The following is a 14,293-nucleotide window of genomic DNA, read 5'->3' as shown; positions in this document are numbered from 1 at the left end:
TAATAAGCCCCCAAATTGCACATAAGTACGCACAGTAGTATACTACAAATTCATTTGGTAGTATTTTTTTTTTAATATAAGGCCACACCGACTTAATTGTATGGATGACATCCACGCGCGCATTAGTTTTCGCCTTTTCTCAAAAAAAAAAAAAAAAAAAAAAATCTCCAACGACGAGTCTCTACAGATCGGTTTTCTGTCCGGAACTTGCCGACTCATGTTGTCGCAAAGCGCCGGCTTGTCGTAAAACTCTTTTTGGACTATCTAAAAACGTGCCAATTTTGTCGTAAATGATCTTCTGCACATGCGTATTGCGTTGCCAGGAATACGTGAGCATAACAGTTCAGAGGAAAAACTGAGGGATTGTTGTAGACTGGTACGCAATTGACGTCGGCCAGGGAGATATGACGTTTACACAGCTATACGAGAGATTGGTTAAAGCTAACCCCTACTGTGTAGAGAGGAGCAAGCAAGGACATTTCTGTATCATTGCAATGTTTTGTTAGTTATTGTCATAAAGTAGTGATATGTACATTCCGCCTTGACTTGTACTGAAAATGATGTCCATGTTGTACCTTGCATGCAGTGTTTTTGACTGAAGGTACAGTAGAACGTCGATTATCCGAACTGTTAGGGGGACATGCTTTTTGTTCGGTTATGCAAACAGTTCGGATATGCGATCTTGTGTGGGCGTGCTCAAGTTTACAGGCTCACTACACACAAATTCTAACGCACATGACTGCAATGAAATCAAACAATAATACATGTAGAGTACGTCATTAAAAAACATTTTTATTTAATCAGTAATATATTGTAATAAAAATGTTGCATGCTGGAATGTTAAAAAGTGTTTCAAAATGTCCGTAAAATGTAGCGATAATAAAGTTCTTGGGAAAACCAAGTCCCGGAACCAAGTGAAGACGGATTTCTCTGAATGATCGTCATAGGCTGTTTTCGTTATCTTTCGTTTCAGTCCTGCACTTGAATCCATTTTACTGACAAAATCCAGCAGCTTTTGTTTTGCCTTGATATCGGATATCATCGATTTACCAACACCATACTCGGTAGATAGATTGCTTGCGGTTTCGCCACGTTCTAGTCGATTTATAATTGACAACTTTGCGTCCAAATCAAGCACACAGCGTTTGCATTTCACTGGGGGTAGCCACGCCAACGCTAGATAAAAAACGCTGATAAAGTAAACAGGTGAAAGGTCGCTTCGTATTAGCTATGTATAGATCGGCTAGCGGCTCGATGTTACCAGATTGCTCTGGGATTTTCGAATGGTAAACTGCTACAAGATGTCCCGATTTTGATGGATTCAGCAAAGTTTTTAACACCTAGAACGATTGACATAATAAATTGTTGTAAAAATCCAGGTTGGCTACTGTGATCATCGGACGTAAACACTTCGACGCTGTGAACCATCAAACGGCCCGCCGACTGTGGTCATTGGTTGCCGTTGTCTGCTGATAAACCATCAAAGAGGCACACCAAGGGGTTGTCGTTTCGCCTCTCTTTTTCACTGCACTATTAAACTGGCGTCGCTTCTGTGGCAAGACATCCCAGAAGTTATTTTCTTTCTTTTTTTATTCCGAAGAGGATGTGACTTCTCATACTGGACATTAAAATTAAAAATCGGAAAAAACATGGGATCGGCTCATGGCCGCGTTTCTTTGACGGCAGTGGAACACCGTACAATTTTCCCGGGAAACGTATCCGAACTGCGGTGACTTACAACTTGGTAAAGTTAAGGATCTGACTGTAAACAGTGGAGAAGACATTTGATGAAGTTTGTGTTTTTGGACATTTTTTATTTACAGTGGAACACTGGTGTGGCGTAATAGGCTTGTCTGAATTTAGGAAATTATTGGATACTGTAATTCGTTTCATTGTTTGCGCAGACACTGTAAACAATGAACGTACACGTGAAAGACGTCGGATTACATGTTGATAACAGCTTTATTGAAAGTGTTGCACCAGGAAATCACACAAGGCGACTGTAGTATTTATTGTTCACAGTTGACTTTTGTATTACTATACGGAACACAGCCAGACCTGCATACAAACTTTGGGGGACACACAGTAGGTTCGGATAACCGAACATTTCGGATAATCGACGTTCTACTGTACTTCATCATGACTACATGTACTAGAGCTTGTCTGAAATGGTTATACCTGTGACAGTAATACAGTACGAGATGTGTATATCAACATGTGCCTCCTACAAATAAAGACTTCTTGTTGTTCTTTGATACATTGTGTTCTGTGGTCCAATTCGTAATAGCAGCTCCGTAGTCCTGTGCTTTTAGCAGGATTTTTTTTTTTGGCAGGATTTTTTTTTTCGCCCTCTCGCATTAGTTTTGGGGTCTCCAGAGGATGTCATCCATAAAATTAAATCAGTGTGGCCTAAAGTATTTTATAATAGTGACTTAGGGGTTAGAATTTTTGTCACTTTTCTACCGGGATCCAAGCTTACTCTCATGACAACAGTGAAAAAGATAAATGACGATTCTCGATTCTGAATGTTTTCACAGTCACAAAGAGTACTCATCCGAAATGTACGTGTGGTTCTTCGTAGAGCTTGTTCACTAAACGTGGATATTCTATCGAAAACGAGCTTAAAATTTCAAATTTGCGGAACATCAAGTGATCGACACAAAAATGAAACAAAATGGTGGACCTTGAAATCTCAAGCAATAGAGGGCGTACACAGCGCGACACGCATCCTTGAGGGATTAGGCAGATTCACATCTTTTAACAACGGCGTTTCCTAACCGTCTTTTTTAGTAACCGTGGTTTACATTTAAGAACCATGCGGCATCGCTATCGACAGATTTCGATTTCGTTTTTATTGATCATGATTGTGGGACTCGATTCGTTGCGTCGCTAAAAGACTATTATGCCACGGCCATGCAAAAGTAAGTTTTATATTTATGTTGCCATTTTGTTTCTTATTTAGCCACAGTAAAAACAATCTGTGTTACTCAGTTGCTATAACTCGCCCATGATGATTGAAATGAGATAAATTATTTTTTACGTGTGGTCGTTTCGTCAATATTTAGCCTCATTTTTTTTATTTTTAAATATTTTTTTGTAAAGTCGTCTGCAATGAAAACAATTGTCATTCGTCATGAGACCACTATTTGCAAAGATCTCGGAGCTTATCATATGAGTGATTGTCCGTCGTCTTCCGCGTTAACTTTTTACTTTTTCGACTTCTTCTTGACAACTACAAGCCTCATTGCTTTGATACTTAGTGTATATGTACCTTGGGTACCTCTCTTAGATTTGTTCATTTCATAATGATATATTCAATTCTCAAATTTGTATGAATATTTTTGAAATATTTGGTAAAAAGCGATATTATCGACTTCTTGTTAAAAACCGCAAGTCCGATTGCTTTCATATTATACATATATGTATCTGAGGTAGACCTCTCTCAGACGTGTTCATTTTCTAATGATATCTTTAATTGAAATGTACATTGTTAACAGCGGAGCTATCTCAGTCGAGAGGCTGCTTGTTAAATATTGTCCTAATGTATTCTTCAAACTCTGATGATCCATGGAAGGTACTAGTACCTTCCATGGATGATCAAGGTACCATTTCCACTTTGTGAAATTAAATTTTGTAATGTTGGCAAAATATAGTTTGAAGCCTATGACATTCTAAAAAATACAGTGTATGTGTTCTGTATTAAACACAACGGTGAGTATCCACGTGATATTTGCATTGAGTAACTTAATTATCATTTTTGCAATATGTCGTTGGCATATCTCATTAATTCATAGTGTAACTTTGAATGAGAGTGATTGTGTTGCCTTTCTGAATCTGCATAAAGCGTTTGACTTAGTAGATCATGAGATACTAAAACTGAAAACCTACAAATTAACTAAACTATATTGAAATCAGTTAGTATTGGGCGATGTGAATATATGATAGCTGTGTGACATGTGAAAAGCTTTTGTGAATGTATACATTTGATGATTGTCAATTTCGATGAAGTAAGGATATTCAAACGTAATGTTCCCCTGTCAAAGATCGGCCTTTTGATGTGAGCACATTCCCTCAACACCGGTGTTGAGGGACTGTGATGTGAGCTACGAAATTCGATGCAAAAAAATCGTTCGATTTTGCAGCAGATGTTCGGCCCACGTCTTTCACGCAACTCGCGAGACCTCGCAGTTGAACGGAAAATCACCTAATGGCGGAACCGCGGTGAGGTAAGACTGCAATAGTGACATCTCCTCCGTTATGTGGGGATTGATATCTTACCGGTCCCAAGAGGGCGTATCATCATACCTTGGTGGCATCTTACGTAATTGCTATGGTACATGTCAGTGTACGCGTTGCTGTGCCGGCGGTAGCAGCATGTTATTGGTTGCTCTGTATTTCATTATTGAATTCACACAGGACTGCATAAGGCACGGCATTGTTATCTACCATAGTATATTGATATATAGTTTCAGGTGAAAGCCCCCCACCCTCCCTCACGTACATTTTAGTATGTGGCGGGTGCAGAGTTCCTTCAGATTGTTAGTACTGCCATGCGTGTTCGTAGCAGGGCGAACTCTCGAACACAAACACAAACAATACATATTTAATTACTCCATCAATTTAAATTGTTATTATTTGAATTATTATGATATACTCGGCGTTTATGGGCTTTTCGTTGAAATGTTAAATACAGCTGCGTTGCCGAGGCTGCAAAACAAGCGTTTTAACATAATACTTTACTTCACGTTTTGTGTGTTTTTTTCGATAGAATGGCCGAAAATAATCCGGAAGATTTTGGTGAAGTCCCACAAGCAAGACAAAGACGATACACCTTGCCAAGTGTTGGAATTATAACCATCTTTCCAGTAATCGTGTCTTTCCTTTGTTGCGTAACATCGGATGAACCATGTCTGAAGTCCATCAAATCTTTATTCTATACGTTCATCGTTTCCTGTGCTGCCATACTTGTTGGCAGAATGATACGCCGCTCATGCCTGATATTTGAAGAGAAACATCATCTGAATACACGTTACCATGGGAATTGGTCTAAGATGTTGAATGCGATAGATAATCGAAAAGATGATGTAGGCTTACTTGTGTTCGTGTGTATAGGGGTGGTATTATGCATCAATGATATGAACTTATTTATGGTCAATATCAATACACTTAATATTTTTGCCGCTATTTCTGTGATTCCGCTAGTATTTGACCTGATTAACCTCAATGTAAGTGAGCCTATTTCACTATAGACTTTGTTCGCAAACGACCACTAAGGTCTCGTTGAAAGCGAGAAGGACTATATCTCGTTGAGAGCGAGAGAGACGAATGACTTGTTGCTGACTCTCAATTAGTGCTTCATTAATTAGCGTATCATGGTATTTGCAACAGTAGTCGCAAAAACGGCATTTCACTCCAGTAACTTTGGACAATGTAGTTCTTGATAAAATTGTTTCTGTTAACATTTTTAAAGAAGTAAAACACTTAATAAATAGTTCTGTTTGGCAAACAATTTATTTTACGTTTTACAGTACGTTTTCATGTAAAACAACAACTGAAAATGAACGTGCATAGCATATAATGAGCCTGAGATGATTGACCACAAAATTGAAGGCTGCCTGTGGCAGAGATACATGTACTATTACACAAAGCGCAACAAAACAAGTAGAGGTTCTCGCTCTCAGCGAGATCTCGGTGTCCATTTTGTGTATAAGGTCTCTATTCGTGTTGTTTCATTTTCTGAAGGACTTTAAATCAGATATATGTATTTAGCACTTGAGTCACCCGTGGGTATTTCGACTCTATTAAATAGAATGAAAATGTTATCACAATATTTAGTTTAAAAGGACTAATTAGTATTATAGTTTTGGATATATACCATAGCCTTTGGGGGTGTTTTTACAAGTTTCGTCGGTATCAATTATTACTTCGTATGAAACTGTTGAGCGATTTTAAATTTATGCATTTGAAAAATACTAACTTTGCGGTTTTGGAAAAGTTGAATATCTATATGCTATTATAATATGGACAAGTGCCATTAGGTTCATATACTTGAATTTGCATACTAATTGTAAGTTGGTAACGATGCATTATGATAATATGATTTTATCTTTATTTTCTGTCACTACACTTAGGAGTTGTCTGAAGTTGAACGCAGTGAACTTGGTGAACGTAGCTCTCAGAGTGTTGCACATGGTCTTGCGTGGTCCTACTATTTTGGGTACTTGAAGATTGTTTTGCCAGGTAATGGAGTTACTTATAAAAGTAATCATTTATAGACTGATAGATAATAGCGGATAACAGAGCACGAGTGGCAAATGTCTTTAATTGTGTTCGATATGGAATATACATCTTTCCTATAAATCGCTTATGAGACGTCAAAGTGAGGTATATGAATGAAGACAATGTCGTCGACATCTGTGATTGGTTGTGTAGTCATTCGTCATCTAGAATATAATAAAATATATTCTTCATTCTTTGAGGACAACAGATGAGAACGACATCGACGATTTTAACGGCCTTCGCGTCACCCATTTAATTAATATAAGCGCTTCGGCGACAGAGAGTGCGTAACGTACTAAAGAAAGGTATTTTTTCCAAGGATTTATAAAACTATGGATATGAAATAGATGTGATGTACGACGAAGATCACATTACCGAAGTGTTTATATTCATATCAAATCGAAAGACAAACCTATATTTCTGAAAAAAAAATATTGGTGTTATTGAAAAAGTTTCTGAGGAAAAAAAATATCGTTCGCATTATGTAATTCACTATAGTGTTCTTGTTTTTTTTATTTTTTGAATCGGGCGTTGGTGCGGATTAGAATCGTGCATGGGACTCACAGGGGAATGAATTAGATCATACGTATCACCATATTATAGTTTTAGATCATCATAAATATCGATTTTCTATATTAAAAAGAAGAACCAATTGTTCTAATCTATACTTATAATTTCATTTGAATTATAGAATTGATCAACCAGATAAATGAATCAGAGAAATGGAGTAATTTATTCATTGGTGGAGAACTCTTGCCTAAAGTATTTGCACTTATTCCTAAAACTGGATTTATGGTGGGTGAGATCTGTGACGATAGAAAGCAGATGATCTATGTAGATGACGAAGAAGAAGACGTATTACCCCCATTGTTTATGGAAAGAGGTGGAGTGAAAAAAAGAGTGTATCGGAACACAGTATATACTATAAAGGACCAAGATGGAAGGGTACGTATTTCAAAATATATAGAAATACATTTTGTATCGCAAAACCATTATTGATTATCCACTTTATTGAATACTATTAATCGTACTATATATATACATAATTTTGAAGATGGATTATTGACAAAAACATAATATTTTAATATTATTGATTGGTATACCTTACTGTAGAGCGAATCTGATTATGATTTATTTTAAACAACAAATGTTGCGTTAACTTTGTAGGACACACATCTGTGTTAGTTGGATGAAAAACACTAATGCGCATGTGCATTGATTGTTATTGTATGTGGGGAAAACAGCCAAACAACAAATTAACAATTATATGTTCTCGTCCATATTCCACCTTTAATAAGTGACGCATTCTGACAAAATTCTTTTTAAAAATGCAAACGAAAATGTTGATAAACACAATTTTGGTTGTATAGTTGATGAGGCTAGTTAGGTATTAAACGCAATTCTACCTGATGAAAACAAAATTTAGGTTTGAAAATGACAGTATAACAATATCTTACTTCTGCAACACACAAGATTCTTCCATTGCAAGTCAAGATGTTGTTCACATACAACTGTGTTCCGGGCCTGCTAAGACGAGTTGCAGTCAATGTCACTATTTCATTAAAATGGCCGTATATTGTTGAATAAAGGACAATATTTTGCCTAGATTTTATACCACAAACGTGGTCAGAATATGAATATTAAAAATAAAATATCCTTAATTCAAATTTAAATGAACAAAATACAAAATTGCATGAAACGACATCGTCATCACAGCACGGCATTTAATGTGATAAAAAGATCAGTTATGACTTGCCTGGGATATGAAAATGCTGGGTTATCCGGATTCTAAAAATAAGATAACGATCTGGAACTGACAACAGAGAGTCAAGAATGTATATATGCCCACAACAACAACAAAATGTGGGCAAATAAACGCTGATTGTCCGTGAATTGTAATTAAATCTACTCCTAAATACACCCAATCACAAATACTACAAATAATATATATTATAATGACTAGTTTAGTAAATGCCAAATGGTGTCATTTTACCCAAGATATTTTGGAGGTATTTGTAATTAAGATCACAAGTTGTTGGAGTATAAACGAAATCCACTGAGGGCAGTCAAACTGTCATGTTTTAATAATAAAAGATGTGGTATTTTTCTTTATTGCGACATACAGGAACACTATGCGATAATGGAGTACGTTACACCAGTGGATACTATATATAGAATGAATCAACACAGAGAGGCTGGTATGTCAGAAGACGAAAAAGACATGCAAATTAAATTATTATATCGGTATTTGAAAGAGATAACTGACAAGGAGGAAGATTGTAGAGGGCGCTTTGTATTAGTGCCCATTTCCGGTAAGTATATACACTGAACAAATTAATGAATCTGGGAATGTACATGCGTCAATGACCCACTACTCTGCCGCGTACTGGCAGTTATATTGTGGTGTCAAAGACGTGACAAACACGATGTGCTCGATCTTTTTGAAACACCTCAAGGCCTTACGCATAGAAGTGTATATATATCTTTCTTCCATTGATTTGTGTTGTAGTGTATTTGTAGTCTGTCGATCAGTTATTTGTTTGTATCTGCATATTGTGTGTTAGGCGTTTTTTCGCGATTCTGTAAACAATCATCAATTTTTGCTGTTACGTTATTATGATGACATTGTCTTGTTTTCTCGACAGGTAAAGAAAAACATCATGAATTACGTGACATCATGTTAGATGCATTGGAGAAGGCACGTTAATGTCATGGGTACAGCCAACTATTTATGTAATTGTCTAGGGTCTGGCATGTTGAACTAACAAATCAAGACCAAAGAAGATATTAAACGTTATTCATCACCTGACATCGCATAGGAACTTTCTCAACTCCCTTCGAAATTTGTTTCTTTTTGTACCTGCTCGACACATGCGTTGTCAGGTCTGGTTTCTTCTCAATGTGTTTTACTCTGCCCGCAAAATATTTCTGTGAATTGCATTATACGTGACCGCGTATGTGATCAAATTGTCCTGGCCATGTGTTTATTTCCGTAACGGCACACTTACTTTTTTGTCTATATGTTAATATTGTAATCGCAAAGTATTTTTTATATGCATAGTCAGAGCACTTTCGTTCATATGCAGATTGTAATTGCATATTAGTAACAACCACAGTTTTGGTTCGTAAATATGTAGATTAGTAATTCGTGCAATAGTTAGTGTCAACAATACAACTTCAGGCTTAGATAAGTTTTCAGAAATGATAATTTTGCGAGTTCTAATTCTCATCTATTTAAAGTTAAACCACGACTTTGGTATATATACCAAATATAGTCAATATAATTTAACATAAAACATTAACCATCACGCGACATGCACGATGATGCACTGTGAAGTTTTGTTTATGCAATGGTACCATTCCTCTGATAGCAATGTCGATTTATTTTACATTTTGCTTGTCAACGTACGAGTTGTCATACGCACCTCGTAGCCATGCTTTTTTCGAGTGACATTTACATAAGGTGTACTCAAACTTAACTATACTAATATCAACTGATGCAAACACAAGTTTCAACGCAGTGCAGTCAACACATGATTTATAAATATATATCATCTCTCGGTTTTACGACGAAGAATCGCCAAGGCAACATAAAGTTTAATTAAGTGTACCAGTTATTCAATATTACCATGTCAATGTATACATTTCCATGCAATGATGTAACAAATTAGTACTTGATGCACTGTACAATTTCCATTGTCTCTAATTTCATCACACATGTTATGGTATTATAAAAGTGACAGTTATCAGTATTAAATCTGGTTTATTTCCATTGTATAGATATACATAATTATTAAAAAATTATTTGTACAAATATATCATATTAGCATGAGAACATAGCTTGTATAAGGTATACATTGCAATAGAAAAAAAATAATGTACAAACGCAAAACTAAATAAAAGAACCATCCGAAACGAAAAACCAAACTTAATTGTGTTTTTTTACTTGCAAAGTTACAAAAGAAATCCATGGTGTATGCAAAATGGAAGAAAATAAACCTTTGACTACAGGCATAGTTCAAACAGTTATTGGAGCTATATTAAAAGTTGTAAATGTTTGTAAGAATAGTAAAAACTGCAAAGAATCGAAGCATATTATGCAATTACATGATTGTCAGATATACCCGCACTGAAAACATACGTAAAGGAAGACCATAAACACCTTGATCGTTTGTTATATAAATAGCGAAGGTAGTTGTCCTGGAGTGAAATAATACTTGAATATAAGATAGTAATGTTGACAAGATCTGTGATGAGGTATGTATGAAAAACTATCCTCTGCAATATTTTGCAAAAAGAATACTTATACAGGGAGATTGATACTACTTTTTTCTCAAGAAGCAATATTTCATGAAACCAGATCAAAAGCTTAGTCTGGCACAGTATATGATCAATTAACAACATTTTATACATGATTTAAGAATACAAAATTACTAAATAACAGCAGTAGTATAATATGAAGCAAATGCATTTAACTTTTTCCAAAAAAATCTCTAGTTGTATTTCCACAAATGACATGCTAAATGAATTAAGCCACAAGTCAAATCATTTGTAATATATACATTATCACTTGAAATGAGAATACAACATTTACTTTTCTAACGCATGTTTTCGAGGGATTATAAACACTGTTTTCTATATCAAGTTAGTATGTAATAAAAAAACATTGGCCAAAGTAAACTGAATATAACAAATCTTGCATATTTAAAGTCACATGACACACATGAAAATAATACCTAACACGGATTTTTTTTCTGCTAATATGAGTAAACATGTAATCAGAAAGAACTACTTTTATCTGAATATAATTCCACAGTGTACCAATACACTAGTGTTATTAACAGCTAATAATTTAGTACCATGTTCAAAAACAAAACTGGCAATCACTGCAATAATTTGCTACTGATAAATTGAAAAAAAATTAACAGACCAGTTATGATCAAAAATATACTTTTTTTCCCCAGATATTTGATGTCGAACGGGATTTTATTTCACTTGCTTTGTCACAACACCTGCTGAAAGCCTCCATGCCTAGCAGACACAAATGTGAAACAAGGCGTCAGCAGGCGGCGTGTTAATGAGCTTATTAAATACGCAAACAAGTAAATTATTACAAATATTTGACTTTGTAAATTGAGAAAAACACTCTGTGTGAAAATGTTAATTACCTTTCAAAACATTGATACCAACTACAAAGACTGTTACATTTTTAACAATCCAATGTCACTGATACAGTGTTCTCCAAATTGCAGTGTACTACCACCTTGCACACATCATACAGAATTATTATAGTATCTCAAATTAAAAGATTTCAAATACACAACCAAGCAATTCGTTTCCAGCTGCCTCAGTGTATTCAAGTCAAGTGATCTGCACAAATGAAAAGTCAACCACAATGTTGCCATTCATGTTTATCTGTGTGCCTTAAAGTGTTGCACAGGAGAATGTGGAATATCCTCATTACAAATATTTATTATACGGAATTATCTCACTTGAAATTTATCCAGAAAAAGAATTTTTTTTATGACGTCAAATTATCTGATATTGTAGGGGGTTACATGCACATGCATGCCACTGTCACATGCATATGTTAGTTTTCAAATGATTCTAGTCACAGTAAATAAATGTAAAAATTATTTATCTCTCAAAATTGTTATATAATCCCCTAGCCTCATTCAAATTCCAATTACGACTTACTATCAAGTAAGATTTACTAACACCGAAAACATTAATCAATCTTTGCGATATGTCACTTATTAAAGTGACACAATAGTCTACACTGGTAATCACTGAAACAAATTTACATTTGGAACATGTTCATTCTCATAATTTTACATTATTTCGAACACGTGTAGATACAACATTTCAGTAACACCAACAAATTAGGATAATGTATATAATGGAGAAAAAATTTACAAATAGTAATGTACAAGGGAAGACTTGTGGATAATGACAACATTATTGTAAAGTTTCTTGACAATTGTTCATTTTGGAAAAACTTCAATAATTTGCATAATGTACTATTTACTAATTTACAAGCAGCTTAACTCATAATTGTTTTACTGTCTTGATTTGACTCATTAGTAGCACATCAGTTTGCATAAATTACATTGTATTCATGGCAACAAGTCATATTTTAATGACCAGGTATACCATATATGCATTGTTTGGTTTACAAGTGCTTTACAGATGCACTTTCAAAAGGGAAAATGCAGTATTGAAATTAATTGTATAATTCTTTGTGCATGTGTGTAAATATATATTAGCACTTTTGCAGCCTTTGAAAACTTGTACAAGTTGTTGGCGATAACATTCATTGCAATGCCATTCTACACTGAACACCGTGCATGTGAATTGCCTTCACCAAGTAAGTGTTGGTAGACAATATAGAAGTGTTTATGTAGTACAATCGCCTGATAATGCATGCATAATTAGGAAATTTGCATAATCAAATACTATAACATTATGTCCTGAATAACACTGACAAACAATTATTGTTTTTGGAAGACATGATTTTCGTCAATTCAACCGATGACGAATATATGAAGACAACATATTCAAAGTTGTGGATTAATAATTTTAGAAACTTACAATTATTAATTTCCAAAAGAAATTTAAGAAGTTTCATAATGTCCAAAGGTTAGTGAGGTTGTCTTATATGCCGTACATCTTGTCTTGCATACAAGTTTTTTATAGTTAACATGCTAACAAGTTAATTTAATAGATACAAACAATTAGGGGGTTCAATGTGTAAGTAATTCTGATTAATCTGGCCAATCGCATCTGGAGCTGGAAGGCACATAAATACCATTTTGTTCACATACATTTTTAATGATGATCCATTATGACAGCAGTCATGTTTGTGAAAATCAGTTGCCGCCGTATGCAGAATAATTCAGCCATTTAGATTTGACCAGTCTCCCTGGTTTCATCTTACTTTGGATGCCATCATTTTTTCACAACATTTGGCATAATTTGTCTGTATATAACTGTAAGTTAATTTTGGCTTGAATGAACATAATTTTCTATTTGCCTATTACCTGCACATTTTGATCACAACTTCTATAAAGATACTGAAAACTGTATGCAGCTTAATGTGAAATTTGCAAAACTTTAGGGGTTAAATGGTTGGACGAACAAAGGTCAACCATCATCAAAAATAATTTCCGTAGATGTACTTTCTCACAAGGGATTTAAAAACAATTTTACTTCCCTAATAATCTTTGCTGAAACTTTAATTGGATCAGTGAAATGTATTAAAAGTTTGGAAGTATTGGTTTCAACAATGACAATCTAACCCATGAAAGACATTCAAATCAGTTCTTCAATCTTGACATTATAGTCATTCAATATGTGCAAGGCAAGATGAAGGCAGGTTTGGTCCACACATACACAGAGCATACCAGTACACAGTATCGATCTAATCTTTTTCTTCAACGTATGTAGATGGAAAGTAACCAACCTGTAATGAAGACATAATTGGTTATATACAACCCACAATATTGTCAACTTTCTTTTCGCGAAAAAAATCATAAACCAAAGGGAAATATATCATGTTGCAATGTTAATTACAAGGTTTTGTGTAGAGTCACACATTTTTTTTTAAAAAAATCATATATTTACTAATGAGGTTACGCTAGAGGCAACTTACCCTGTCATCTATCTGTCCTTTCCACCAACCACGGAAACCACCAGCTTTACTCATAATTTCAACTTTCTCGCCTTTCTTTAAAGTCAGTTCTTTAGTGTCCCTAGCAGCAAAGTCATAAAGTACAACTGCATGGCCAATCACAGCTATAATGATACAACAAATAAAGTTGTAAAGTACAACAGCATGGCCAAATACACCTCTAATCAATGACGCCACCAAAATTGGAAAAAAAAACCTCAGATACAATTTAATAGTAACTGTAGTTAATTATAAAAAAAGAGCTTTTATTTGTATCTGACTTTCATCATATATGGTCATAATTCATGAGTATTACCAAGGATAATGTATGTAAGGATGAAAATA

General features: G+C 34.8%; 2 protein-coding genes across 5 annotated transcripts in view; one reads left to right on the top strand and one right to left on the bottom strand.

Annotated features, from left to right (window-relative positions):
- The first annotated feature begins 4,196 nt into the window (after window positions 1-4,196).
- LOC102807787 (stimulator of interferon genes protein 2-like) lies at window positions 4,197-10,206 on the top strand. Its single transcript, XM_078006606.2, has 6 exons — window positions 4,197-4,226; window positions 4,769-5,225; window positions 6,132-6,240; window positions 6,971-7,224; window positions 8,405-8,591; window positions 8,925-10,206. The coding sequence occupies exons 2-6, from the start codon at window positions 4,770-4,772 to the stop codon at window positions 8,984-8,986; spliced, it is 1,068 nt and encodes a 355-aa protein (XP_077862732.2). The 5' UTR covers window positions 4,197-4,226; window position 4,769; the 3' UTR covers window positions 8,987-10,206.
- LOC102802054 (guanine nucleotide exchange factor VAV3-like) overlaps window positions 10,023-14,293 on the bottom strand; it is a 100,032-nt gene continuing 95,761 nt past the window's right edge. For all 4 annotated transcript variants that reach the window (XM_085492510.1, XM_085492512.1, XM_085492513.1 and 1 more), the window contains 2 exons: window positions 13,931-14,073; window positions 10,023-13,741 (listed from right to left, as the gene is read on the bottom strand). In XM_085492510.1, coding sequence (XP_085348636.1) covers window positions 13,700-13,741; window positions 13,931-14,073 — 185 coding nt within the window. In that variant the 3' untranslated portion in view covers window positions 10,023-13,699. The remainder of the gene's footprint in view (window positions 13,742-13,930; window positions 14,074-14,293) is intronic.

The sequence above is a fragment of the Saccoglossus kowalevskii genome, chromosome 17, assembly GCF_978046115.1.
Source record: "Saccoglossus kowalevskii chromosome 17, keSacKowa6.1, whole genome shotgun sequence".
Classification (NCBI taxonomy): Eukaryota; Metazoa; Hemichordata; class Enteropneusta; family Harrimaniidae; genus Saccoglossus; species Saccoglossus kowalevskii.
The sequence above is the reverse complement of the archived record's forward strand: the minus strand, read 5'-3'. Positions and strand labels throughout refer to the sequence as shown.